Source organism: Camarhynchus parvulus, chromosome 7 (genome assembly GCF_901933205.1).
Source record: "Camarhynchus parvulus chromosome 7, STF_HiC, whole genome shotgun sequence".
Lineage (NCBI taxonomy): Eukaryota > Metazoa > Chordata > Aves > Passeriformes > Thraupidae > Camarhynchus > Camarhynchus parvulus.
The window spans coordinates 26,591,344-26,619,004 of NC_044577.1; the positions used below are offsets into that span (position 1 = coordinate 26,591,344).

The following is a 27,661-nucleotide window of genomic DNA, read 5'->3' on the forward strand; positions in this document are numbered from 1 at the left end:
CAAGCACTGACAAAGAACCAAGCCTGCAAACTCCCACCACCATCTGCTGAAGCTTCATATCCCAAAGGAAAAATGGATTTTTGCTTACACACATCTTTAAGCATTTCAACAGCAGAAAAGGCAAGGGCGTAGACACTCTCTCTAGCTAAAAACACAAAGCCTTGTTTTTTCTTTGTAGGAAAAAATTTACTGCTGCTCCTTGACTTCCTATCCAGGACAGGGTTTCTTTCAAAAGCTTTAGAACCTATTAGTCCCTTTCTGGAGACAAATACTTAGGACAGATACCACTGATTTCCCAAACAAGTTATTTCTAGAATGTAAAAATAAACACAGGTTCTAAAAGGTCTGCAAAGGGCCCTGAGCTGTTACATGGCAAAGTGAATATCAGCAGACAGTGGAGATTTTTTTTCCCCTTGTGCTTCACCTTGAAGCAGCCGTTAGCAAAGCCAGAAAACTCCTCTGCCCCTTGGTGTATTTAATACAGCCTTGGCAGAGGGACTGTAGTCAGCTCATGAATATGGGAATTGCCTAATTCTCCAGCTATTCTTATTACCTCAGCCCGAGGATCCCAGCTTTTCATAACTAATTCCTGAAATCACAGACTTTCCACTGTCCTTTCTGTCCTTGAGCAGCAAATCACTCCTCCTCATGTAACAGATGCTGGTGCCTGCTGTGGCGCCACCCGTTTTCCCACGGCCCTTCCCTGGCAGGGACGGTGCTGTGGACAAGGTTACTGACCCCTGCACAGCTCCCAGAGATACTCACCCTTTCTTGCTGTAACTTACAGGAGGATGTCTGGAAAATAATAAATGCTGCACAGCCCTGTGCAGTGGCTCAGGCTGGCTGAACACTCTGAAGCCTGGGCAGGGGCTGGCAGCTGTAATGCAATCTGTCTCTGGCAGCAGAGATCTCTCACCCTGTTCCTACAAGCCAACTCCCTCCACATCCCACTTTGTCTGTGACTCCCACAAAGACTCAGGATCTGCAGTGCCTCTCACCTGCCACTTCATTTTGCCCTCATTGTCATATACATTCTCAGCCCACCTTCCCTCTCTGTGCCCATGTACCTGTTTTCTACCTCTTTGTTATTTTTCCTTATCTCACTAATCCTGACAGCCCTGTCCATCCTCCCAAGACTCAGAGCTAAAGCTGTTCCTGCGCTGGAAGGTGATAATGGCTGCCAGGAACCAGCTGTGAGGGCCACTGCAAACTGAAAAACAGATGGAAGCTGAGACTGGGCTAATTATGAAGCAGGGACTGCAAAACTTGTGGAGATGTTGGCCAGAGGTGCCCAGTTTATTCCCAGACACAAACGGGTACATCCCTTGAATGCTGGCAGGTGACATGGGAGCAGAAAACTCATCAAGCTGTGGACAGCTTTCCAATCCTGGATATGGAGTGCTGCATGTGATGCCTCCTCATCTCACTAACACCCACGACTACTGCTGCCAAGCTGCTCTGGACAAGGAGAATGTGCTCACTGCAGTGGCAGCTGAGGAAATCTCCAGGCTGGTTTGAAGGGCTACACTCCTGCAGGGCACAGGCAGGTTACATCTTTTGTTGTAGGCCAAGAAACAACTACAGCAGCACAGGTTATACTGCAACAGGACCCTGGCAAGTGGAAAAAACCTGTTAAGATCTTACTGTTTCTTTTATGATGGAGGATCTTTTTTCCCCAAGAGCTTGCCAAAAGGGTAACTGCATCAATGGAAAATAAAAACTGGGTTATGTCCTCTAGTAGTTTATTTCTTAGTTCCAAACTGGCCCATTCAAAAGCTGCAGAAGAAATCACCTCTGAAGTCCATGGTTTTGTAATCAGAACCTCCCTTTCAATTAGTCATGTTATAGGGCTGTAAACACAATAATTCCATCAATACTATGGAACAGTCATGTTGCATCTGTATTAACATAAATGTGTGCTGATGTGCCATAGGGCTAATCTGACATGACAGTAATTGGCTGATGCCCAGCCACGGAGGCCCTGGAGCTATGCTTACTGACTCTCCTCTAAAAGAACTGTCCTCTGAAACACTGGAAAGGAAACCAACTGTGATGCTGTACCTTGCCTGCCATCAATCAGCAATGCTTCTTGCACCTGCATCACTGAGGTGTTTGAGGTTGGATGGTAACTGTTTAGTTGGGGAAGCTGTATTTGAAGTGCAACTTGATCTCCTACAAACTTAAATATTAAGAAATCAGGATTTCCAGACTATCTTGTTAGACTAAATCAGACTCAGCAAGCTCGCAATGGATAATAAACTCAGAAAATCCATAAAAGCATTTCTTTCCCTTTTCTCTGTGACTGCTGGGAGCTGTGCATCATCACCTAGTCTGCAGTAGGCTTTTCTTACACAGATGAAGCTTAAGGAGCTTAAAACTTTATAAATGATTTGGGGCTACCGTTGTTATCTTGTACAGTGCTCTACAGACAGAGGCAAGCCTTAAATCTGAGACTGCAGCTAGGGTTCTCCGGTCAAAGGCCTTAAAGGAGAGCAATATAAGCAATGCCTAAGGATGTGAACCAGATCTCAAACACAGCCCATCTCCTGTCTGGGCCATGAAAGCAAGTGGACAGACTCAAAAACCAGGCTAGGATCAGGAGTCTTTACAGTTGCAGGCACAATAGGAATCACTTATTTTGCTTTTGGCAGTATACCCTTCAAAGAGCCTTAGTGAGGAGAGACCATGTCTCTTTTTGAGGGATTCTGCCAAAGAAACCACAGCAGACACCCAGGCTTTCTGTATCTGGCTCATCAGCTCTGTGTAAGCTTTGCTGTCTGGATGCACAATGTCTTGCCTAATGCATCCTTGTTCACAACAGAGCTCTTGGGTTCTACCTCAGCACAAACCAAGTAAGAGAGACTTGTTTTACTCAGAAACCATTATTCTAAACAGCATGGCACTAAAGGTGCATCATTTTTGGCAATATGCAAGAGCAGTATCTCAAAATCCCAGAGCATACGTGGCTGACAGTGCCCAAACCATCTCATGGAGCAGCCAGTGAAATTAGGAGAAAATTTTTTAAAGTAAGGTGGGGAACAGCACCCTAAATAGGGAATTTTGAATCTGTGCTTAGGTTCTTAAATCTTTCTAGGACTCTTATCTGCTCCTTCATCTGTAAAATGAGATCAATAAAACCTCCCCAGATTTGCAGCAGTGCTCCCAGTCTTAATTGATGTCTGTGAAGCATTTTGAGAACCATGAGTGAAAGAAACCACTACCAAGCCTTCAGGCCTTACTATAATACCAACAAACAAGCAGAGTTGTTTACAATGCTTTTCAGTCCCACAATTACTAGGAAATGAGGAAAGGCTAAAGTGTAGATGTACCTAGTGCTGCCTTGCTGCAGTGTAAATGGTAGGAGCAGATTTGAGAGATTTTCCCCCAGGGAATTCTGTTTTCAATAATGCAGTAAAACTTCTGCCTCTCTGGATTCAAACAGATGCTCCTGCTAACACCTCAGGTATCAAAACCTATTATGAATTTGGGAGAATGCGTCTTGGAGCTGAAATCACATGGAAATTAATTAAGAAATGACTCACTGGGATCTCGCAGATTTAAAGAGACAGTTGCTGCCCAGCCCCCCCTTCCCAACGATTGAGCTCAGCCTAGTACCGTACCAGCACAAGACATTCCACCTTGCACAGGACAAAAAGCCCCCAGGCACCTCCAAGGCTCTTTCCTGCCGCCTGCAAAGCTCTCTGTCGCTGCGGGTGCAGTTTCAGGAGCCGAGAGCAGCGGCCGGGCTCGCCCGGAGCAGCTCCCGGGCAGAGCAGAGCGCTCCGTGCCGCGCCGCGCCAGCGGAGCCCCGGCTGCTGGGGCGAGCAGCGAGCGAATGCGGGGTGCGGGCACATGCGGGGCCCGGCAGCGAGCAGATGTCAGCCGGGGCAGGTGTGGAACGGCTTGGGAAGCGCCTGTATCTCCCGCTCCCGTCCCCGCGCTGGGCGCCGAGCCGCCGGTGGGACCCGAGGGGCCCCGCTGGACCCGGGGAACGAGACCCAGCGCACAGATAAATCACAGAGCGCCCCATGAGTGGTCCCGCAGCCCTCCCCGCCATGCAGCCATTTGCCTTTGTTGCAGCCCCGCGCCCGCAAGGTGCGGCGGGGCCGGGGCTGAGGCTGAGGAAGGAGCTCGCTCCCCGGTCGCTCTCCCCTCACAGCAGGGCGGTGGGGACACGTCCTGCGGGACTGGCTGCCGAGAGGGACCCGCCCGCCCGCCGCCCGCACCTGCCTACCTGCGGAGCCCGCCCGGGACGCGTCGCCCGCTGCCTTTGTTGTGCATGCCCGCCCGGCAGCGCCGAGCCGCGGGTCGGCTCCGGCCCGGCCCCTCGGCGCCCACCGCTCGCAGGCCCGGCTTAGCCCGTCACCACGGCAACGGCGGGCGCGGCTCGGGCGAGGTACCGGCCTCAGCGCCCCGCCCCGACCAGGCCGAGGGGACAGAGCGGGCGGGCCTGAGGGGACGGAGCGGGGGCGCCCCGGAGGGCCCCGCCCCGAGCGGGGCTGAGGGGACAGAGCGGGGCGTCCCCCGGGGCCGGGAGCGGGCGGTGCTGAGGAGACAGGGCAGGGGGGTACCCGCGGGGCTGGCAGCAAACGGCCCTGCAGCCTCGGCTTTAGGCGCTCGTCTCTTGGCGCCCGCCCTTCTCCCCAGCCCTGCGCCCCTCCTTCCCCAGAGTGCCGGGCAGGTCCGAGCGCGGCATCGGTTAGCCCTCGGCTTCCTCTTACGGTGCTTGGGATCCCTCATTTTCCATATCCGGTAGCTGTTCTTTAGACTGGCCACCTCGGGAGTCCCTATCTCCGGTCACAGATCGCACGTTCTTTTGTCCTACAGCAAGCACGGCTCTGGTGACTCTCCTGACTATCTTCCGGCACCAGCCGCCACAGGCTCTACACGTGACGGGCAGTCTCTCTGGAAAGAGGGGAGCTGCTATGAGAATAAAGCCAAGGCAGTGGTAACGCCTCCGTTTATCCCTGTTCCTGGGCGAGGAACTAATTGTATCCTGCATTTACAACTATTTTAATTGATCATTCATTTTAGGGATAACCATGACAGCTTGAACCTCTTCCCTTTCAGTCAGTAAAGAGTTGGTAAATTAATAGTTATGTTGATTGTTTCTGGGATTAAGTACCACAGTTAGTTTGCTCTATCATGTAATGCTAGATTGAGCTGGGACTTGTTACCAGACTTACACACGTGTGCCTGTGCTCATCTCGTACTGAACAGGCAGGCTCTGCACTGGTGAGACATGTTAAAAGCAGGGTCCCTGATCAGAATTGCTCACATTCATGAGTTTTTTTAAGTGATCCAGATTAAGAAAAGGCATTGTTTCTGTTTGAAGACATTAATTAGAGAAAAACTAAATTCTCTAGAGAAAAGTTGATTGTGGAGAGAAATAAATAGCATAGCAACCCTGAACTCCTATGTGTTCAACACCTGATTATACTTCTTTTTTTCTTTCTGGAGTCTGTCAAACTCCTATCTAACCTTAGTAGAAAGGGATTTCAGTGGCATTGGGCTCACGACATCCTCCAGTGAAGGCTCTTAAATTACAAATAAAACATATGAAACCTCTTCAGTAAGCCTCATGTGTCAGAGGAAAAGACAGAGACCGAATGTGCTCAAGGTTACAGAGATGTTCTCTGGCAAAACTGGGAAAAACTGCCAGAGCTGTGGTGTCCTGTCCTTGGTCTTCATCTGCCAGACTTTGCCATTCTGTCCCAAGAAGGCACCTGGGGTAAACCCAGCCCTGCCTTCAGGGAGAGCAGGGGAGAGGGGACAGGAGGCAGCTGTCCTTTAGTTCCCCTTGGTCAATCTGGGCCCATATATTGCTCATGTCAGTAAACAACCTCCTTCTTAAAGGGTTTTTCACTGGACACAAGGATGCTTGGAGGATGACCTACTGTTACTGTGCTGTAAAGAAGGATGATAAAGAGAACTTGGAGATCCATTGTGATGGTCTTTGCAGCTCCCCCTGCAATGAGCTGCCTCCTTTTCTGTTGCATGCTAATTTATAAATAGACCAGATTCCACTACTCGGAGAAAGCTTTTGTCTCTCCTTGTACTCGATATATGTGATACTCTGCAGTGGAGAGCAGATGTTTGAACCAGATTCTGCTCCCATGGAAATGGGCAGGAGAAGACTCAGAGGCAAGGGGTGAAATAGCATCCTCATCTTGTGCTCATCTCTTGTCCTCAGCTCAGAGCTCTTGTTACAGCCAGTCTGAAAGGCCAGAAGACGCCCTTGGATTTAGCAGCACAGTCTCAAGTGTATGCCTGTGTCTCTGCAGGAGATGGACATCCTGTTGTTTGCAGACTCCAGTTACAGCTAAAGCTAAAAAAAAAGCATCTGTCTGCATAAACAGGAATTTTCCTCAATTGTAGGAGCTAGCAGAGGACACTACTTTGTCTCTGTCTCTGAAAGGGCTGAGTAATGTTTTGTTTGTTTGTTTTGTTCTTTTTGCTGCCTTCCTCCAGCTCCATGACTTTGGTGGCGCCTTTGGCAGAAGAACAGTTGCCATTGCTCCCATTTATCCATATCCACCAGAGGATTTTGTTTTCCAGATTGTTTGCTGCTGCTGAAGCCATAGCAATAATGCTCCTGTACAGCTTTACTTAAGGGAGGGAAGAAACAAAACCACATGACAAATTGGTCCAATTTATCACAGCAACAGAAACCTGCAATTCAGCTCAATCGTCCCCACAGGCCAGCTTAGACAGCATCAATATTTAATGACCTGAGCGCCACTGCCTTCACAGGTTGGGCTCCACCTCTGCCCTTGCCTTGCTGCAGGTACCCCCCAGGAATGTCACCCCACCAGTGTGGAGAGAACCCCCAGAACTCCTCTGGGTGAGCAGGATCTGTCTTCAGCCTGCCAAGTCAAGCCTGCTTGCTACCCAAAGGGGCACAGTCCAGACCTGTTGGGTATGACTAAACTCCCTTTTTCTTGCCTGGCTGAATGACCCATGCCGTAGGTTTATGCCCAAGTAACATCTCCAGGCTTTCTGGGCATACCTGTGGGCTGTGGCAAACAGGAAAGCAGGAGTAGGACTGGACCATCACAGCTCATGGCCTCTCCCTACAGTCTTTTTTTGGGTAATTGTTTAAACCAGACAGAACTGCTCACTTGGTAGCAAGCTGGAGGAGGCTTCTGTTCAGTTGTCTGTATCTGTTCCCATTATTAAGGCAATAGTATTTTATTCCAGAAGGGGCTGCAATGAAATAAAATGCCAGTAATATGTCCAGCCCATGGTGCAGGAAGACTTGAAAAGGAGTCAAACTACACCAAATCCCTCCCACTGTGAGCCAAGCAAGGTATCAGAGGAGGTTGGGAATCTCTTTTACTGGGCCCAGGCTCTGAACTGGCCACAGTAATTGGCATCCAAGAACATCTCCCAGCTCCATCCCAGCATGTGGCCCCCTTCTGGCTTGCCCTGCCTTGGGACAGTAACGGGAACAAGTGACAGGTGATACAGCTATATACAGCCATAGGCATGTTCCCTCATGGGTCTCTTGCCTCAGTTTCCCTGGTCTGTAAAATGGATGTGACTGCAATCTCCTGGTGACAAGCACAAAGTAAAACAATGCATTTTTTGGGGACAGAGGGATTTGTGCTGCTGGACCAACAATTTTAATTCCTCCAACAAAACAGCATCTTCCAGTAGGCTTTCTGTTCATTTGAAAACCCCCATGATTTAGCACATTGCATATTCCAAAGGGGGGTTCATTATCCACTCCACTGGCAGCAAGTGACAGAGGCCATTACAATACATGGCATTTTGGGAAGATGGCTCTCTAATTCACTTGGTATTTAACACTGACCATGGGGGCTCAGCTCTTTATGTGAGATACATTCAGCAAAGCCCTTTTGTGACCATCTCCCTGCACCAAGGACCTGTTAGAATAAGGGTGATTAGGAAGAAATGTAAGAGCAGAGGTTTCTGCATCAAAATAGTTTGGGCCAGAGGCTGCATGGCCAAGGGGACGATGATGTGCATAGGGGACTCAGGCATTTAGAAGGGAAAAGCTGACTTGCTGCAGTTCATCCAGAGATGCTGGGCCATTTCCAGTGCCAGAGCTTGGCTGTTGAGGGATATCTTCCATCCCCTGGAGCAGTGGGTGACTGCACCCTCTGCTCTTGTAGTTGTAGGGTACCTGTCTTGTTATGGGCATGGCTCAAAACTAACACAGCAGAACTGTGCAGCTCAACAGACATCTGCAAGTACCCTAGAAAATACTTAATGGATTGTTCCATCAATTAACTGTCCAAGAAAGGAATTGTGAGCCAATTCAGTGCATTCCAAATCACAGTTCTGTGAAAAAAAGTTAACACAGAGCACAGCTCTTCCTCCTGGCAGCCATCCAGTTATTAATTTCCATGTATCAGCTGTATCTGAATGGGCTTGGTCTTCCGCCCACTGTTTCTATTTATTTGTTTTCCATTCATCTCCACTAAAATTAAAACTCAAAGCCTTCCAGAGAGAATGGAAAACAAACATGCTGAACCAATACTGCTGCCCACATACAACCAGCAGAAACCCCTGCACTTTTTCCTCCTTTGCAGTGAGGCAAGATCTAATTTTTAAGACTCTGGTCTTTCACCGGAAAAATAGCACAGGTAGCTAAGGCATTAGCACAGTCTCAAATTCTTGTTCCAGACACATCAGTAACTGAAAAGCCAAAGGTTATGAACTTACTTTTAAAGTGATACAAATTACAAAATACCTTCATTTAAAATTACAGTATTTAAATCCTATTTGCAATAGAACAATCAATAGGATCCAACTCTTGATGTACAGGAAGGGATTCTTATTAAGTAAAATGCACTAAAATAAGACTTTGATCTTTTTCAGTCTTTATCAAATGTTTTCCTTCCTTAAAAACATACACAAGTGAGTGCATAGTGCTAGATACGAGTCTGATTGAATATGAAATTCTTCTGCTTGTTACCTAAAAGGACTTCCTTCCTCCAATAAAGAGAGTTTCCAGTTCTGTGTTTATAGCATCATCAGGAATTACATCATCCTCCATAAACTCATCTCCAAGCTTCTTCCACCACGGCCAACGACTGTATTTTAGCATAGTGTTGTGGGCTTGCCTTGCCTTGGTAGCTACAGGGATTGAGCGACTCATAAAGGCACCAAAATCTTTTTCTGTGGTCTCTGCTAAACCTGGAGCATCTGCAAGAACAAGAAGAAGAGTTTTCTGTATTTTGTTTGTGGTTTTTTCTAAGTATTAAAAAAAAGGAACACTACCCTCCCACTTGCCACTGTCCTAGGCCACTCCTCTCCTTGTGCTGGCATTGCAATTTTATGACTACCTGATAAATCATAACTCTGATTGGAGAGGCAATCCAAATAAAGGCTAATCTGACAAAAGAAATACACAATGGGGTAGAAAGAAGAAAGGGGAAACATGGACTACTTCTTTCAGGTGCAGTGGTGGTATCTACCAAAATGACTCCTTGTAGAAGTATAATTTCAGAGGATCTCCTGGTCACTACTGTGGATCAGTGCTCCTGGTGCAGGGTGACATCAGCTTGGTGTTTCCACTGCTCTGGTGCAGCAGCCTTGTGGCTTCCCTCCTTGGGAGACCCAGCACAGTGTAAATGTGTTGCTGATTTGCCTGCTCAGGGAGTGATGAGCTGCAGTGACACAGCACGTGGCAGACTAATGGAATTCAGTAAGTTGCTGAATTCTGCCCAGCTTGGGTGCTCTCTGGTGGCTGCAGTTTGCTACTCTTGCTTTTTCATGCAGCCACTTGTCTGGAATTACGATAGCACAGTAGTGAATTCTGTTTTACTTAAAGCCAGGCCAGAGAAAATGAAAACATGGAAATTGCAGCTCAAAGATTTCCCTCTTCATCTGGAAGGGGTGAGAGTGTTTTAACCAGCAGCTTACTCACAACATGAGAAAACAAACCAAAGCAAAACAAATGTGGGTGAATAGGTTGTGTGAGACCCCATTTTTAAGAAATTCTAATGCCTGTTACAGGGCTATTGCTTTTCTTGTGAACATATCAGACAGAGTCTTTCAGCAGAAGAATAAGATGCTCCTTGAAAAACAGGTGTTTATCCTGAACCTACAGCAGCACTTGGATAATCTCTAACAAAGCCTGGATCTCAAGATAAGGCACATGGCAAAGAAAGAAAGATATTTCAGTTTTGAAATGAGGCTTTACCACTGCTCACTCTAATTTTCCCTGTAAATTAGTTTAATCGAAATGGTAATCAAAGCCATGAGCAGAGCAGTCACATACTCATTAGCAGCTCCACATCGGTGTTGACCTGAGCCAGCAAAGCCTCTCTCCGCTGCGCTGCTCTCTGATCCAGCCTGTTCCTCAGCAGGAACTGTGCCAGCTTTGCCTGAGCCTGCACATGCAATTCTTTACTCCTTTCTTCTGACATTTGGGAAGCCTGGAGGAAAGTAAGTTTGTTACCATTAGAAGCTGGTTATTTTAAAACTTCTGGGGGCAGAATAATGCCTAAACAAGGAATGCAAATGCTGTTCCTAATTGTTAACTTTGTAATTTTGCTTCCTCTGCAACTCTCTTCAAAATTATCCATCATCATGTATATAAATTTTCCAATTACCATTTGCTTTGACACTTTTTATTAGATTAATGGTTAAAATCCCCAATATCCTAGTGCCTTGCTGCCAAACAAGCAGGGTTAATACATACATACCTCAAATGGATTATCTTGATCATAATTTATGAAGATGAATATATTTCATCCCTACAGTATTTTATGTTGCATCATTAATGCAAATTATGAAATGACTAAGAAACAGACCGGATGCAATTTGATGTAGTCATCCACCTTCTGCTGCAAAGCTAGTCTCTGCTCATCAGTCAGTCCCTTGGGTTCTTTCCAAGGAGAGAGAGGTCTCCTCCTCCTTCGTTTCTCCAAGAATTTACAAGCCTTTGTAAGGAACATATGAGAATATAACAATCACAGAGAGGAAGTTTTGTCTTCCCACTTTGTTTGTAAACAATCAGTGAAAGTGTTTCAGTACTGCATCTGTTAAAGCTTAAATGGAACCATGATGTTGAAAAGACATCATACAAGGTCAGCAGGAACACTAAATAGTAACAACACTCATAATAAGTTAGTGACTCATCTGTAGTATGGTGACATTCCAATCCTGGGTTTCAAAGAAGCAGCTTTTATATTTTAGTTGCAAGACTGTATTAGGCTTTGTAGCCTATACAAGGTTTAACCCTTGAAAGCAACTTGTGTCTCCAGACTATCACCCCCAAGTAATTTTTTAATAAATTATGGCTACATTGACAGTAAGAGAATAAACAGTTTTATGAGGCTTCACAATAATCCACTCAGTCCTATCTACTGTTAGACCAAAATATAAATACTTACTGCTCTTTGAATGATGACAGCTGCCTTATACTCCTTAAGAGATTGTTTCTGCTGATGAAAAATTCTTCTTGCCCTATACCCTCGCCAGAATCTCTGGATAGTTAATGCTGATTTCTCCTCCATTTCCTGCATGTATTTATTCACCTGACCTACAAAGGTAACGAAAATCCACAGTTAGAAGACTGCAGGTTAGGTTCTCTTAACAATTTACATGGTTAATCCTCAAACTAGAGAGCACCAAAAAAACTTGAGTGCTCTCAGTTAAAAGCTCCTCTTTCCCCAGGGTGTCTTGGCTGTGGGTCAGGACTTGCAGATCATAGCTGCAATGGAGCTTTGTAAAACAAGAAAACTGTCTCTCCCTTTCTCCTGCACCATTTTGAAGGCACCACATCTTGATCAGTAGTTACTGAGCCCTGGGGGAATCAGCACATTCTCTTTCAGATAATTGGGTCAGGAGAAGAGACAGTAAGACTACAGTGCAAATAGACATGCAAGATTGGGAAACAGATTTGGGGAAATTGTTCCTGAGGACACCCAGACACTTTAATCTTCTGCTATAGTTTAATGCAAATCATACTGGCATGGACAACTTCCAGTAAGGCCAGCTGTCGTTCATGGAAGAGTCTCATGGCCCTCTGTCTCTGAAGTTGCATTTGCAGTTTTAGAGCTTCATCTTCCTTCTGTTTTGTTAAATGCTGCAGCTCTTGTTCCCGTTTAGCTCTGCAATACACAAATACATCAACAATTACCTTAAGTTGTACATTTCTTTAAAGTGTATCTCCTTTTCTTTGTGTTAAATGGTCCAGCATTGAGGAAGAAAATCCACAAAACAATCTGCTATGCCAGCTGCTGGCTGCAGAATGACACCAAGCAATGAGAAGTCTTCTGCAAACTAAGAAATTACCACACTATGTATAGCCACAAAAAGCTCTGAACCACTCTACAAAATCAAAGTGTAAATCTTTACTTAGGATAAAGTTCTAAGGACTCTGAAGGGAATGATGCTTCATGGGGGACATTCACAGCCAGAATGAACTGGAACAAAAATTTTGATTCCATCATCTACTGAAGAGGTAAAGCAACATTAGCCATCTGCTCCAGTACCCACCTTTTCCAGTCCCTCCATCAGCATGCATGACACCTCCTTCCCACAATACATACAATTATTTTTGTACTGACTGCAAGAGTAGATCAGAATGTTGGCTGCCAAGCCTCACTTCTTAATTTTGAAGGGATTTTCTTTTCTCCAGGAAATACAGACTGACACATTTGGTCCATCATTTGTTAGAGAACACTAGGAAAGAATTTTCTTGCAAATTCTTCCTGATCTTTTCTAGATTTGATGTTAGGATGTTGCCCTGCTGTGCACTGGAAAATATGCAGCAGAAGTTTCACAGATGAGACAGTTGAAAACTCTGCAACTGGCCCTGGAGTGTCTAAGCTACTAACAACATGTACATCAATGAAATACACAGCAACATCTCAATATAGAGACTAACATAAAATACTTAATATACTGATGTATTGATACTAATAATTACTGAGACCACTTGGCCATGGTCTCAGTGAAGTATGAGGAGGTGTGAGCTAAAGCTCCTCCTCCCTTCACTGCCCCTTCTCATCCCAATGGACCCAACCTAGCAGCTTAAGACCTGAGAATGTACAACTTTACCCCACAACAAGGTAACAATGGGATTTCTCTGCTCCTACTGCAGCAAAATCACTTCCCCACTCAGGACCTGAGTACCCTCACTGGGTCCACAGCCCAGAGCTCTGCTCTCCTCTAGCAGTTTTCTGGGGACAATGAAAGAAGTGCTTTAAGCACTAGGAAAGAAAACCAACCAATGGACGGAGCAGAGGTATAAGGGACGCCAGAGGAGTCCACAGACTAGACCTAATGTCCAGGAATTTCTGCTATTGCTGCATGGCACATACCTTTAGACTCACAGTACTAATGAGCTAATTGTGTTTCCCATCACTAGTAAAATTGAGCTATTATTTTTCCACCAACCATACCTTCTCCTTAGTCTCTAAAACTGGGACAGATTAGGATGGAAACTGTTGTGTAAAAGAGATGCTCTGGATTTAAAGATCTGACCTCAACAGGTAAAAAAACCTCCACCACAATCTGACAGACCATAATCCTTTTACAACTGTAATGCAGACTTGAGGTGTGCCCACACACCGACCTACAGAGACAGATCATGATACATGTGATTATATCGGAATGGTTTCAAGGAAATGAAAGGTTTTCAGCCCACACATTTCTACAAATTAGAGCTGTAAATTTTTACATTTTAAATTTAGGTAATTAATATTTTAGTCCAAATATTATATTTCTAAGACAAATGAAGTCACAGGATCAAACAAGACAATTGGTCGCATTTTCTTGATAAAACTTTTAATATTTTGCCCATCAATTTTTATCAGCTTCACTAGGTTGAAAACTACAATGGTTCATGAATCTCTCAGATGCACATCTGTGAAACCAAGAGTGTCTGTCAGGTATTTAAATGATTCTTTAATACTGATTCTTTCCTATGTAGTCTGCAAAACACATTTGTCCTCTGTTTCTCCTAATGATAAGATATATTTGCTTGCACAAGACCACACTGTGATAGGGAACTGCCTCTGAGCTAAAGTAAAACACACACAGAGTAAGATCCAAGCTTCCTTCTGCAGTTCATGGCATAGAGCAGCATCCCTCTGGTCATCTCTTTAGAAATGTAAAATTATTTCATTTTTGATGCATTATTAATAAAAATTATTGCCATTTAAATTGTCCTACAATTAGCTATGTAATAGTGAACTAACTTCAAGGAGAGACCACAGGCTTTAACATTCATTGAGGAGATATTTCTGAAACCACAGTTTCTAAAGTTTATAACTTGCAGAGTTTTCTGCAGCTGCAGGTGAGCAAAGTTTGGAGTTTCAATCTCGGCACTATTTAACCACACTTGTTCTAAAAGAAATCTGTGAACATAGCCAGGACCTGACTGCTAAAAATTAAAAAGTACTCTTAAAAGCTCTTCTACAGTCATGTTTACAGTATTCCAAACACTGTTTTTCAGTGTAATGTTTTGAGGTAGACAGAAGAAAACCAACACTGGCACTGTACAGTTCTGTATTTGCTCAGTACACTGGGACTGAGTGAGCCATGAACACACACAGTTGTAAGGACATTAATAAGTTTCCATTCCTCTCAATATTAAACAAACACTTTCAAAAGTCCATTTAAATGACTTGAGAGCTGCCTAAAAGGCACACACTAATGCTTACAATATTGAAAATCTGACACAAGGGAGTCAGGCAGTTTGGCGATGGCTGATAGTCTCACCATCCTTTCCCTGCTGCTTTTCCATGCTACATCTTAGCCCATCATCCAAAATTTCTGGGCTATAAGTTTAGCTTGCAGGCTTGCAAGGTGCCTTATGAGGGAAGGAATATTGGCTTCAAGTACATGGTGGAGTAAAAAGGAGTGACAAGAATGTCTGACTCCATCACAAAAGTGCAGTGACCAGTGGCCCTCAACAGACTCAAGATTTGCTTGCCCCTGCAAATCTTTCAAAATTTAAAAACTACACCCTAGAAAGTACAATAGTCTCTTAAGGCCAGTCTAGACAATAAAGCATAGTTGTTTGCTTTGTATTACTTTGGTCACAATGCAATGTGATTTGACAGTGATTTACAAGATCTGCTTTTGACACAGGAATGATCAATGTGCAAAAAGAGTTTGAAAACACTTGCTGTGGAGTCTACAGTTGATTTTAATCTCTTAACCCATGTCAAATTCAAACTAAATTTCTCAAAACAGTTAGCCTAAGACATGCTAACATTACTGCTACAATCTAATTCAAGCGAGACAAGCATTATTTACATAGCTTCCTTCTTTGCTGCTCCAAGGCAGAGGATACTATTTCTAGGTCACTGCAGTAACTCTACTTCTGAGAGCCAAAGATTTAAAAATTAATGAAGAACAAGGTCTTGCAAGCACTACACTGCACTATAGGCCAAGCACTATGGGCCTTGGTTTCTGCAGCACTCTGGCATGTGCAAGCTCCACAGTAGCTCCAATGTCATTTACAGAACAATTGTGTCAAGTTAACTGCTAACCAGTTATCTGTCCTACCACCAGTACATCATCTTCTAGTGCTGTTTAGTGCAATAGGAGGGATAGAGACTTCCAAACTAAGACAATTAGGGCCATGGAATGTAGGATGTACAAGGACAGGCAAGGTGTGTTTAGCCTAAGGAAGGCAAATTTGTCTCTCACCACCTAAAGAAGTGTTAGAGAGCAGACACAGCCAGACTCATGGGGGTGCTCAGAAAAAGGACAAGAAGCAGTGATAAAGAGTGCAGTAAGGAAATTCTCAATGCCTGCAATGGAAGAATTCTTCACAAGGCAAATCATCCAGCACAAGGTAAGGGATCAAGTGAGATGATAGGATCTCCATCCTTGGAGACCTCTAAAACTGGATGTGGCCCTGAGCATCCAGATCCCATTTTGAGGCAGGGCCTACTTCAAACAGGACACTGAATTAGATGATCTGAATTCTTCCTCTTCCTTTGTGACTTGAGAAAACCCAGCCCAACTCAAACCTTCGTACTAGGTCCTGTTCTTTACGGCTTTTCACAAAGTCCTGCTGTTTACCTGAAGCTTCTCTGTAAAGTGACCACTGCTTGGGGTAGCTTTTTCAGCCTTTTCCTTGTCTGAAATCCCCGCCACGCTGCCTGGATTACAGAAGCTGCTTCATGCTGCTTCTGAAATTAATAAAACAGTTGGTAGAATATTGTCTATGCATATAAAAACACTTTATATTACTGCTTGCATAATTGGACAATCTCAACATTTGGCCAAACCCCATCAGTTTTCAAATGCATCAAATGGGAGAATTTAAGGTCTTATGAGACAGTTCTTATCATGAACTCCATACTTGCCCCAAAAACAGCTAATCTGACCACCTGTATTGATGCTGTCTGTGATAGACAAACAAATCTACAGCACAAATATATATATCTGTAAAATCAAGATGAGAAATTTGTATTTAAAACACCTGAAGCACTTGATATTTCGAATGATGATTCAATCAAAATACCTACACTAGAGAGGACAGAAAGACAACTTTGAAGAAAGAGCAGCAGGAAAAATGTTAGATTTGCAGGATGATCAGAAGTCACTGAAATGCAAACATGAAAAAATCTATTCTAGTCTTAAATGGATTAAAAAAAAAATCCACAGACAAACTGCATCAAAAAACACCTTGCTCTGTTGAAGAGGAAAGCAGGTCTCTGCAAACATAACTGATTTTCATTGAAGTATTGTCTCTGAGAAACCTGCATGCAATTTTTTTTAAGATGCTCATGAAACACACATTGTCTCTTTCACTGGGAACACAGTCCAGGTGGTGTTCTTACTGCACATTTTCTGTATATGACTTAGTTCTATGTAAATGCTGCCTAGAATTCAGAGATCTAAATTTGTAACCCTGATGTGAGAAAAGCAGATGCAGTTATTTTCATCTGATAGTTAGCAAAAGAATTAATTATTTTCCCCCTATGATTATATTGAAATCTATGGTGAATCTCCACAGAAAGCCAATCTCTCGAGTCACAGTCCAGTATTTTAATGACTGAGCAATTTCTTGATGTTTTAAAAAATGACAATAAAATAATTTCAAAAAGGTAATTAAAATTTTAACATAGTGAAATAATAACACAGGTTTTGAAAAGTGTCTACAAAGTGATATAGTAAATCCCTTCTAAACATACACAAATCACATGTAAATAGGATTTCACATCTAAATAGGATTTCACATCTGAAAGTCACATTAATCACCTGTATTTCTCCTTTTCCACTGGATTGTTCCAAATACAGCAGGTCCAAGAGTTGATTGACCTCCCTGTCAAATCCTTTGCCAGTCCACTGTTTACTTAAAAGCCCTTTTAATCCTAAGAGAAAGAGAAGATGCTAATTCAGTAATGTGAATTTATCCTTTCAAGCTCTCAAAGTAACAAACTGTGAATCAACAAATTAAATCTGATTCTATGTGCAAAGAAGTGTGAGAGCTGAAGACCATCAGCCATCTTTGAGTGTCAATGCATAATCTCATCAAAGAATGTCTGGTGCTCCAACTATTACAAAGAACTATTATCCAGTGATTTTGTATGCCCAAGTCAGTATTGTGTTTATCTCACTGACAGTCAAATTACCAATGTACTTTCAGTGTCTTATCAGTAAGTCATTGAAAGGTGCTAAAAAGAATTCAAAGCACCACACAAGTGTGGGGTGTTGCTAACACTCTTTTCATATATTTTTGTAATAAAATTTATTTATTTCCAACTGGAATTGTTTGATGTCTGCACAGCATCATTTAACTGTGAGTGCACGTGCATCCAATCCATGAGACAAAAGAGCTTTTTGGGTCTGCAGTAGCTAAAAAGCACCCTTGTGCTCCCCCCACAACACACACACACTCCCTATGCAAGTAGACATGTGCTGAAATGTTTGTATCAGACAAATCCCAGAGCCTAAGGGCTCTGCAGGGAGTTGGAGGGAAGAGGAAGGAGGGCAGGAAGTATGTGCATGTTTGCCTCCCAAAGAACTGCAGATTCAAGTAACTTTTCCATCTTCAAATTATTGTCCATAAACACATTCATACACTGGGCAACTCCAACACCACACTCACATGTGCTTACAGGATCTGGAGCACACAGAAATGGCACCTCTGTAGCACCATGTGCACCATTTTAGAAAAACAATGACAGTTAAACACTTCAGGAGAGACAGGCAGGACTCCAAATGGTGCCCCAAGGCTGCCTGAGCCCTGCAAAAGCAGGGAGCCAGGCTACACAAGAGAGCTCCCTCAGACAAGTGCTGTGGGTCTGACACAACCACTTGCCAGTCTCTGTGCAGACTACACAGCCATATGCTCCTTCTGGCTACTGCCAGGGAGTACCTCCAGTGTGCCTCACAGATGTGTCAACCTATGCAGGACAAAAGGCCAGGCCCTCCAGGGAACCTGACATAGGGACTGTGCTGGTCTTGGAGGTGCCCTCACCTCCAGCAAGCTGCCTTCATTTGGCAAAGCTCACACCAAAGCACCTCACACTGCCACTGTGAAGCCAAGGGACTTCAGTGAGATGGCCAGATGGTGGAAATGCTTTCTCTGTTGCTTTTATTCCTCAAAGTCTCTAAAGGATTCCAAAGCCCAAATTAAAACTAACAGAAGGATTCTAACTTAAAAAAAAAAAAGTAGAGGAAAAAAGCAATTTTTTTTTCTTTTCTTAGTGGAAAGAGGAAACGTACAGTTCTAAATGACTGTGGCATACTGTGATTCTAGAGCAAAATAAAGCATCCTTTGATGGAGATCTACACAACTTCAAACAAGCCAGCATTCTACAGCTGGGATGATCGGATCATCAAGGCAGCTTCCCAAGAATCCACAATGTGATAGCAGCCTTAGGCACTATACTTAACTCCACAATACAAGGAATCCCTCCTCTCCATTCTGTAGGCAAAAGGGTGGCAATGCTGTTAATCTGATCCAGAAATTTATCTGGCTGTTACTGTATAAGTAGTCGGCACAAGTGCAAAAAATGGGAATTGGACATTTCTTCTTTTTACTGTCTTTGTCCTCTAAGGACTGAGGCTGCTCACAAGTAGTTTTCACCCACAATAACATCTAGAACATAAAAGACATGGCAAATATTATGCCTATTCCTTAGTCTCCATGGGCATGATAGAGTACAAAGGGGTTTCCTGGAGCTTCCTGCTATGCTAGACAGAAACATTAAATGGGACACCTCATTAAGGAAAGAATAACATAGAACAAATTATACACATACCTAGCCTTATCATATGAAGGCATTGAGACAAAATGATAAATTAATTTCATGAATTCTTGGAAAGAGCTCATTCCAATTACTTGGATATCAAAAGACAGCCAGCTCCTGGATAACTAAACAGCCCCCTATCAGAAGAGCAGACCTGCAACAGCCAGGGTCAGCAGGTCACTAAGTAAAACTTTCATGCTCTGGATTACTGAGCCTTAGCACTGTGGCAGATGTGACACAGGGCTCTCTGACTGTGGCAGTACAGGCACCCTGCCTGTGGATCCCTCAATAACCAACCTGCACAGGCAAACAGAAAGAAGCAAAAGCCCATCAAGTTGGAAATCACAATCAACAACTTTAAAAGACAAGTTGCCACATGCAGAGTGCTCAGTACACAGAAGAAAATAAATCTAGGAAACAGAAAGAGGTGCAGTACCTTAAACTGCAATGAAAATTAACAGAAGGGAAAAAAACCACAAAGCAACATGGCATTGCAGTTTCCACCGGTACTAGAGGGCCATTGAACCACAATAGGAAATTTCTGTCTTTTTATTTTCACAGGGAATGCAAGAGGAGGCTCAGTGATTGGTCCCATGCATGTTTACAAACCTTTGTAGCGAGCTGTGAATAACTGCACAAGCTGTTTGCAAGATTTTGCCACTAATAACAGCAGTTTTGTGGCAGCACTTCCTACAGCAGGATTGGTGGTAGCGGACAGCTTATAGACAAGTTCATCCAAAACAGAGTGAAGGGTCTCTTCTTCAACTTGAAGCAAGACAGAACTTAAAAAGAATAAAGAAAAAAAAGGGGAATGGGACAGAAGTGTTAATTGAAAAACATGAGCTTTTTAACAGTGACTTATTTAGCTATGTCAGGCTATATACAGCAAGCCAAGATGCCCAGCTAGCTGGACCAGGAATATGATCCAGACAGTACAACTGTTTCAATCAACCAATTACCACTCCCTCAATTTAAGAAGATTAAAATACCAGCTTTTTAATGTTCTTAATTTCTTCTACAAAGACTAGGGGAAAAAAAACCCAAACAAACACAACAATGCTTGCAAATGAAAAGATTTTATTTTACCAAGCAGTAATTAGCTACCTTTTATATTTATTATTAAGAAATATAATGATATGAAAACAACCAACCCATTGATCCTCAAAATATTGTGTAACACAGACATCATTACAATTGCTGTTTCAACATCATCTGTTATTAACAACTGCAGGAAGCGATCATTTTGTAGTACTGCAAAGAAAACCAAAAACAAACAAGTAAGAAATCATGCAATCAGAACCAGACTTGAAAACACCATCAACCAAATAAACTTCATCATAAGTCATAGCAAATAAACTCAGACACTGTTTCTGGAATAATTCTTACACTGAAACTTACTGAGATAACTAAACTACTTCAACCTCCAAAAAACATGGTGAATCCTGGTTTTTCTGCCTTTGGACATCCCTCAGGCACTGATGTTGCAAGGGAATGAAAGCTTTAAACCCCTTTATGTTACAATAGTACCCTTTTCTTACAACAATAGTGGAATTAACACTGGGGTAACAAAATCCAAAAAAGTTAAGGACCTCAAACTTGACAGTTTGTTACCCCAGATTATTTAATGCAAGTACACTGATGTCATTAAAGCACCATTTTTTTATCCCAGTGTATCACCGGCTATGTATTCAGTAATTTTTCTGACCATTTGTGGTTTTAGTCATACATCTTATGATCCTTTTGGTTTTTGTCCAATACTAGAAACAAAACCAAATTCTGCTTTTCAGAATCAGTGTGATAAACATCAGTTTAAATGAAAGATTATTTTGGTCAGAAATATATAGTAAAGTTTGTTAGATATTTGTAAAATTTCCTGTCATGGAAAAAACTTTAGAAATCTGTCTGCAAATCTACCTACTTATCAGGGCTAGCAATGTACTCTGGTCAGATTTCTGCATATTTTAATCATATACAGGAAAATATCAATTGTCTCTTATTGGGAAAGAAAAACCCCAACAAACTGATTTTTAAAAGGTATAGACTTACAAAGAGAAATTACAGGATGACACTTTTAAATGTTTATCTCTAAAAGACTAGAAGGGGAACTCATGAGTATTTCCCTTTAGTGGATATTTACCATTAGATATTGCTGTTGAGCTGACTACTTAAAAAGACAGATTTAACATCTACTCAAATTTGGAAGACTAGGGGGAGATTAGCTTAAGAATGAATTTTGAAACTTGTAGTTGCCATAAATAAATGTTCAAGTGTTCTGTGGGTTGATATTTTCCTTACCACGTGGTGCTAGTTGAATATGCCCACCGAACAGCCAGCAGATGGCATCAGTTACTATTTGGAACCAGTGTAAAAAGTCTTGTTTTTCTTTATCCTAAACAAGAGAGAAGTAGGTTAAAACATGTGTATGTATCTTCATTAAGGACTTCATCTTGATGTCTTGGGAAGGTTTGTATGCTTCAGGAATTTGGCAACCAAACTCCACCAAATTTCTAAATGAAGTTGGTGAAACTGTAGGAACTAGTAAAAAAAACCACCCCAACTTGTGAGACTTTTGAGGTCAGAGATCAATCTTCTTGGAGGTACTAAAAAATAAAAGCAAGCATTTGGGAAAAAACAATCACAACAATGAGAGAGAAATCTTGTTTACGCCTTAAAAATATTTGATAGCATTGGAGGGATAAGACAGATAATAGCTCAGCAAATATGCATCACAGATTTAATGCACTAAGTGGGAAATATATTACTTTAAAGAAGAGGGGGAAAATAAAAAAAGGTATGAAGTGGCCAAGGACACAGACAAAATGAAAAAGGCTCCTGATAACTGGTATGGTGAAGCTTCAGAAGCACCTCCTAGCTGGAGGTGTGGGAGCAAATACCAAACCACTGTAAAGCCGAAATTTGATCTGTTTGCCAAACAGACTACATCACGTGCTTGCCTGTGATAGCATTGGACCGGAAAAAACATAGAATCAATCATAGAATGGTAGGAAAGGACCTAAAGTCCATCTTGTTCCAGCCCCACTGCCATGGGCTTAACAGTGGACACTTAACAGTGGTCCAGATTTCAAAGAGCTTCATGGAGCCTGGTCTCAAATGCTCCCACAGATGGGGCATCCACAGCTTCTCTAGGCAGCCTGTCCCAGTATTTCACCACCTGACAGCACAGAATTTCTTCCCAATACCTAATTTAAACCTCCCTCTTTCGATGTCAAGCCATCACCCCTTATCCTGTCACTATATGCCCTTGTAAAAAGTCCCTCCATCTTTCTTGTAGCCCCTTTAGGTACTGGGAGTGACATAAGTTCTCCTCGGAGACTTCTCTTCTTCACGCTGAACAAATCCATCTCTCAGCCTTTCTTCACTGCAGAGGTGCTCCAGTGCTCCCCTCTGACCAGCAGGAATTCAGGTTTTAACACGTGAATGCACATACAGATGCACATTCCAGTATGTATTCCAAGTGTGAGCCACAGACTACTGGAAATCTGGAATCTTGGTGTGTGGAACAGCAAAAGGGTTTTTGACAGTACCACACTGCTGCCAAATGTTGTTACAAAGCACATGGTCATACATCCCACATTAATTCAGCCTCCACAAATGAAACCCTGGGAAGCCTATTCCTAGATCCCAGCTGGAGCCCAAGCTCCCAGTCAAGGTTTAACTTTGTATTTGGTCCAGACTGACAAGGAGAAATACAAAATAACAATAATATGTTAAGCTGTAACATTATCTGTTCTGTGTTTTGGCAACATGACAGTTTCTGAAAGCCATTTCACTACTTCCCTTGACTTCAAAAACTTGTGCAAAAAGCAAAAGAGAGTAGAATAAACTTTCAATCTCTACTGGTAGAGTGGGATTTCCAAAATTCCACTGAGCAAGCATCAAGTCTGGGTGCCCAGTCACCTCCGAGACCATGAAGTTTAAAAGCCAAAGCAGTAATTATAATGTAGACTGCATTTGCATTCAAAAGAAATCTTTGCCCACAAGCATGACTCAAGTAGCATGTAGGCTGAGACAATACGAAAGTATGGGGGAAATTACATATTGTGGATAAGAGTCTCCTGGGATGTCAATTTAGGAAGCTTCCTTGTCAAGCACAAAATGCACTTCTCAAGTACTGCACTAACAGAAACTATGGCATTGCACTGATGCTTTCTGAGAATTGTTTGTCTGTGGTGTCTATCACAATACTTTGTAGGAAAACTTTGGCTAAGTGCAAGAAGCCAGTGAGCCAAGAAATGAGATAGTGTGGAGAAGTGAGGATATTAAAAGAAACTGTCAGAATCCATGAAGATGGTAATTTAAATTACTCATGGGTTTTTGTCTGGGGGTATTTTTCCTTCTGATTCTAGAACTCAGAATACTCCACAAGCATGAGGGAACCTCGCTGAGCAAAACCCTTCTTCATTGCAAAAAAGGAGGAAAATGTGAGAAAGTGTTTAGATCTATAAATTCATGAAGTCTGCCTTTGGCATTCTCCATTTGCAAGTTCAGAAACAGTGAGCATTCTTGGAATTTTTTTGCCAATTATGCAGCAGAAATTGAATGACAAAACAAACTTCAACAAATCTGATTTAAAATCTTAAGGCTCCCTAAACTATTTTTTGTAAAGCTGAATAAAATGAGTGAGAACTAAATCATTATGAAGGCTGAACTAATGATATGCAAAATTAAGACACTACCGTGACTGGGATGCTGTCTTTTGTAGGGCTTTTTGTAGTGCCTTTGCACAAGTCATGGAGCAAATGCTGCACAATTACAGATTTCAGCTTCCGAGCTCGGAGGCATAAGAAAAACTACTGCAATTTCTAGAAAATAAATTTTCCTAATACCATATCCCTAGAATAATATCCTACTTATCCAATATGCAGAAAGTTTGCAGGCATTCTCTGCTTTTTTAACCATGAAACGTAAATACCTTGATTGCTCGGATAAATCGTGCTTGCAAGCGTTTTCCCAAAACCAGCAGGCTGTCTATAACTGAAGGAAGAAACTTCCTGTAAAATTCCTCAGGATCTTCTTTCACCTCTAGCCCTACACAACAATGACTGAAATGGAGTAAAACAAAACAAAACAAAACCAAAAAAAAAAAAAAAGAAAGAAAAAAGGGAAAAAAGTCAACCAGAATAACCAAAAGCCTGTTTGAACAACTTTGAATGAATGTCACGTCATCAGAGAAATGCTTCAGTGGCATGGGACAATTCCCCCTGAACAACAGCTCACTGCTGTGACTGGCTCCAAGGTGGCTGCCTCCAAGGAAGAGCAACCACTCGCAGGCTGGAGAGGTTACTACCTATTATGGCATTTCTTAGTTAAAAACATATCCAACACACTTTCTCTTTTAGCTATAGATCTGTTCAGGCTTGCTCCATATTCTAGGGAAGGGCTCTGATGGTCATAAAGAAGAAAAAAAAAAGCAAAATAGAAAGGTAGAAAAAAAAAAACTGATAAAGAAAGCCTGATGATGAAGGGGGTGCACATCAGGCACATATTTTTTTTATACATAAAAATACGTATAAAAAATATACCACAAAACCTTCAGTGATCCTGTCTACAACTTTTCTCAAACTGAGGAAGGCACGTGGGCTGGAAATCAGCTCCTCAGATCTCAGCTCTCTTATTTTACTCACCACAACACGTCAGTTGTTTCTGGAAGACTTTTTACAAGAAACTGCATGTTTTACAACTGATAAGTTGTTTCAATTATGCACTCAGCACTGATACCAGTGCAACAAAAGAGTCTTCCTGACTTTTTATGAATTTTGCTGTCTGATATCTTATCTAGGCTATATTAACATTTTGGGAATGCACACACATAAAGCTGTCTACCAAAGCCCTTGGAAAACAAATTCTAGGCATGAAGCAGAGAATCATCTAGCTACAAAAGGACATTTTTAGAGCTAAAATAAATTTCAGTATTCTCTGCAACTGAAACAGCTTTTAGGGGATGATTTAAGCATCACACTACTCTGGTGATAACTCTTGCATCCCTTACTGAAATTCCTTGCATTAAAAATTCATACTGCAGATATGGCATAAATAAGAGATGGTCACATAATTACTTCATGCCTTAGAATTTTACTCCTTAGTTAAGCCAAAACTAAACTTGAGGAAAATTTAAAATGTATTATTTTTCCTGACATTTAAAATTGAGATTGGATCACCGGGGGGTTGAGTTGAAAGTTTTCATATTTACAATGCCATTGTCTCAATATAACTACATCAGGTTATCTAGTCTGTATGAACTGTGTCATCTATTATATTTAAAAATGTAAGTAGATACTTCAAATTGGTATAGTAAATAAATATTTAAAATACAGTCAAGCCAAGCAGTGAGCCAATCAGGTTGAAGATTTTTGCAAGATGAAATCTAAGCAAACAAAGTAACAAAATTTAAATAGCTACAATTCAAAATTATATAATCACTGGGTAAAAACTGTTGCACTAGTGAGTACTGTCCACAAAAAGAGCTAAAGCCAACACAAACCTTGTTCCCACCATATAGTTCCCCCAGCTCAATGAAACACAATGCAAATGAATTAAACAGGACCAATTAGGCTATGCCTGACCCCTCTGCTCTTGACTGCTTCCCTGCACTTTAACCCTGGCTTTTCCTGAACAACAAGCCTTGTTCTGGATGGGAGCCAACGTATTACAGCTTGAAAAGAGAAAGAGCAAGATGAAAGGACAGAAAGAAAACTGGAAGCCCTCTTCTTAGTTTTTTGGAGGGTTTTTTTTGTTGTTTTTTTTTTTTACCTTAGTATCTCTGCTAGCTGGGCTGCAGTAGCCCAGGCTCCCTGCAGCTGAGAGTGGTCTTGCTTAAGGACCAGCAGGCAATACTGAGTAAGACCATAATCGTATATATCTTGCTTAATTTTATTTGATTCTTCACATCCTAAGGAAGGACTGCTCAAAATTCCTGTGGGAAGAAAGCGGGAGAGACACAAAGAGAAACATAAGATTCTGATGTGCAGGGTTTTTTTCCCTTTTTCTAAAATATATACTCTAAGAAGAGTATATGTACACAGAGCCAGGATCCAGGATTAAAGTAATTGTAAAAGTGCTAACAACAGCATTAAATATTTTGTCAGCAATTTCTGCTGCTACAGCTACAACTCATTTGTAAAATTATATGACAATCGGGAAGGATAGCTAAACTTAGGTTTCCATTTTCTCTCTACATATTTAGTAGCAAAACATACATTACCTGGGATATGAACCATTTGTATGAATTTCCTAGGTTAGATAAAACCACAACCACTGGAAACATATAGCTTCCTTATAATTACATCCCAATTTAGAACAGGACCTGACTTGTTTCAACCATTCCTATGAGCAGTGGCCGTATAGCAGAAGGAAAGACAGGGAAGTCACACAGGAGCTCATGATCTTGTTTCTGTGTTAAGATTTAAAAACTGAATATGGACAACCACCCTGGCTCTCTGCCCAAGGAGCACTGGGAGAAATGATTTGACCAAGTGTAAGATCCTTGCCTGTATCAGCAGGGAAAGGGCCCACATTATCATCGTGACAGCTGAAAACCAAAAAAAAATTCTGTCCATTAGCTCCTCCTCCTTATTTTTGCCAAGTCAAACGACACTCTCAGGAAAAGCTGCTGTATCAAGCTTCCTTACAGAGTTTCAGAAAAACACAGAGTTTCTGTATTTAAGGAGGTAGATGGGAGAAGGACTGGCTACAGTTCACCGGCTCAAAATTTTATTTTAGGAACGGCACTAATTACCCTTTAACTTCAGCAGCAGCAGGGGGATGTCCTGTTCTCTGCTCTCAGTGATCTGAGCAGCCAAGGCCAGGACCTGGGGGTCCGTGGCTGCCATAGGGAACAACCAGGAGTGCACACCACCATCGATTCCAGCCTCTTTCCTTTTTATGTTAAGGCGCGGGGTCCTCACGCCACTACTTCATCCCAACTCCTGGAAGCCTCGGGCTGCAGGACTCCCCCTGAGAAAGGAAACAAACATGGAGGAAGCCCCACTCGCGCTCCCTTCAGAGGCCGCGGGCCGCCGGACCGGCTCTGCCGGCAGGGCGCAATTCTGGCCAGGCAGCCTGAGCGCGGCCCCACGGGGCGGGCAGCAGGAACGGCCTCACCTCACCCAGGGCCGGGGAAAGGGCAGAGGGAGCGGTGCCCTCTCCCCGCGGCGCCACTGTCCCCGGGAGCGGCGGCGCCGGTGCCGCGCAGCCCCCAGGCCGCGGGGCCGCCTCGGGGCGCTCTGAGGGGACCCGCACGCGCCCCCGGCCCCTCTCACCGCCGCGCGGGGGCTCCCCCACTGCGGGGGGGAGGGAGGGGGGACTGGAACTCCGGTCCCGCCGTCTCCAACGCGACGGGTCCCCCACGTCCCCCTCCCCTCGCAGCTGTGTGGTCGCGGCCTCTCTCCGCCAACCAACGCTCTCCCCTGCGGGAGGAGGGTGTATTTGCATATCCGCGT

General features: G+C 43.0%; 2 protein-coding genes across 6 annotated transcripts in view; both read right to left on the reverse strand.

The window, feature by feature from the left end:
* Positions 1 to 4,832, reverse strand: part of LOC115905996 (rho guanine nucleotide exchange factor 17-like) — a 45,193-nt gene extending 40,361 nt beyond the window's left edge. Inside the window, exon 1 of one of the 4 annotated variants that reach the window (XM_030952795.1) lies at positions 4,722 to 4,832. Coding sequence is in view for 1 of the 4 variants with exons in the window: in XM_030952797.1 (XP_030808657.1) it covers positions 4,235 to 4,281 (47 nt within the window). In the remaining 3 variants the exon portion in view is untranslated. Of the gene's footprint in view, positions 1 to 4,234; positions 4,334 to 4,721 lie in introns of those variants that run through there. The other 3 variants (XM_030952794.1, XM_030952797.1, XM_030952796.1) reach the window with 3 other exon arrangements.
* A 2,634-nt stretch (positions 4,833 to 7,466) lies between these two features.
* Positions 7,467 to 27,622, reverse strand: IQCB1 (IQ motif containing B1). Of its 2 annotated transcripts, none has more exons than XM_030952307.1 (14): positions 27,482 to 27,622; positions 26,959 to 27,176; positions 25,974 to 26,136; positions 24,136 to 24,265; positions 21,498 to 21,591; positions 20,354 to 20,453; positions 19,812 to 19,984; positions 17,206 to 17,318; positions 16,021 to 16,130; positions 11,947 to 12,089; positions 11,370 to 11,518; positions 10,788 to 10,916; positions 10,253 to 10,409; positions 7,467 to 9,174 (listed from the first exon to the last, which is right to left on the reverse strand). In XM_030952307.1, the coding sequence occupies exons 2-14, from the start codon at positions 27,050 to 27,052 to the stop codon at positions 8,945 to 8,947; spliced, it is 1,785 nt and encodes a 594-aa protein (XP_030808167.1). In that variant the 5' UTR covers positions 27,053 to 27,176; positions 27,482 to 27,622; the 3' UTR covers positions 7,467 to 8,944. The 2 variants fall into 2 exon arrangements, with proteins under 2 accessions (XP_030808167.1, XP_030808168.1); XM_030952308.1 differs by lacking the exon at positions 27,482 to 27,622 and adding an exon at positions 27,324 to 27,457 and having other exon boundaries at positions 8,945 to 9,174.
* Positions 27,623 to 27,661: the final 39 nt, after the last annotated feature.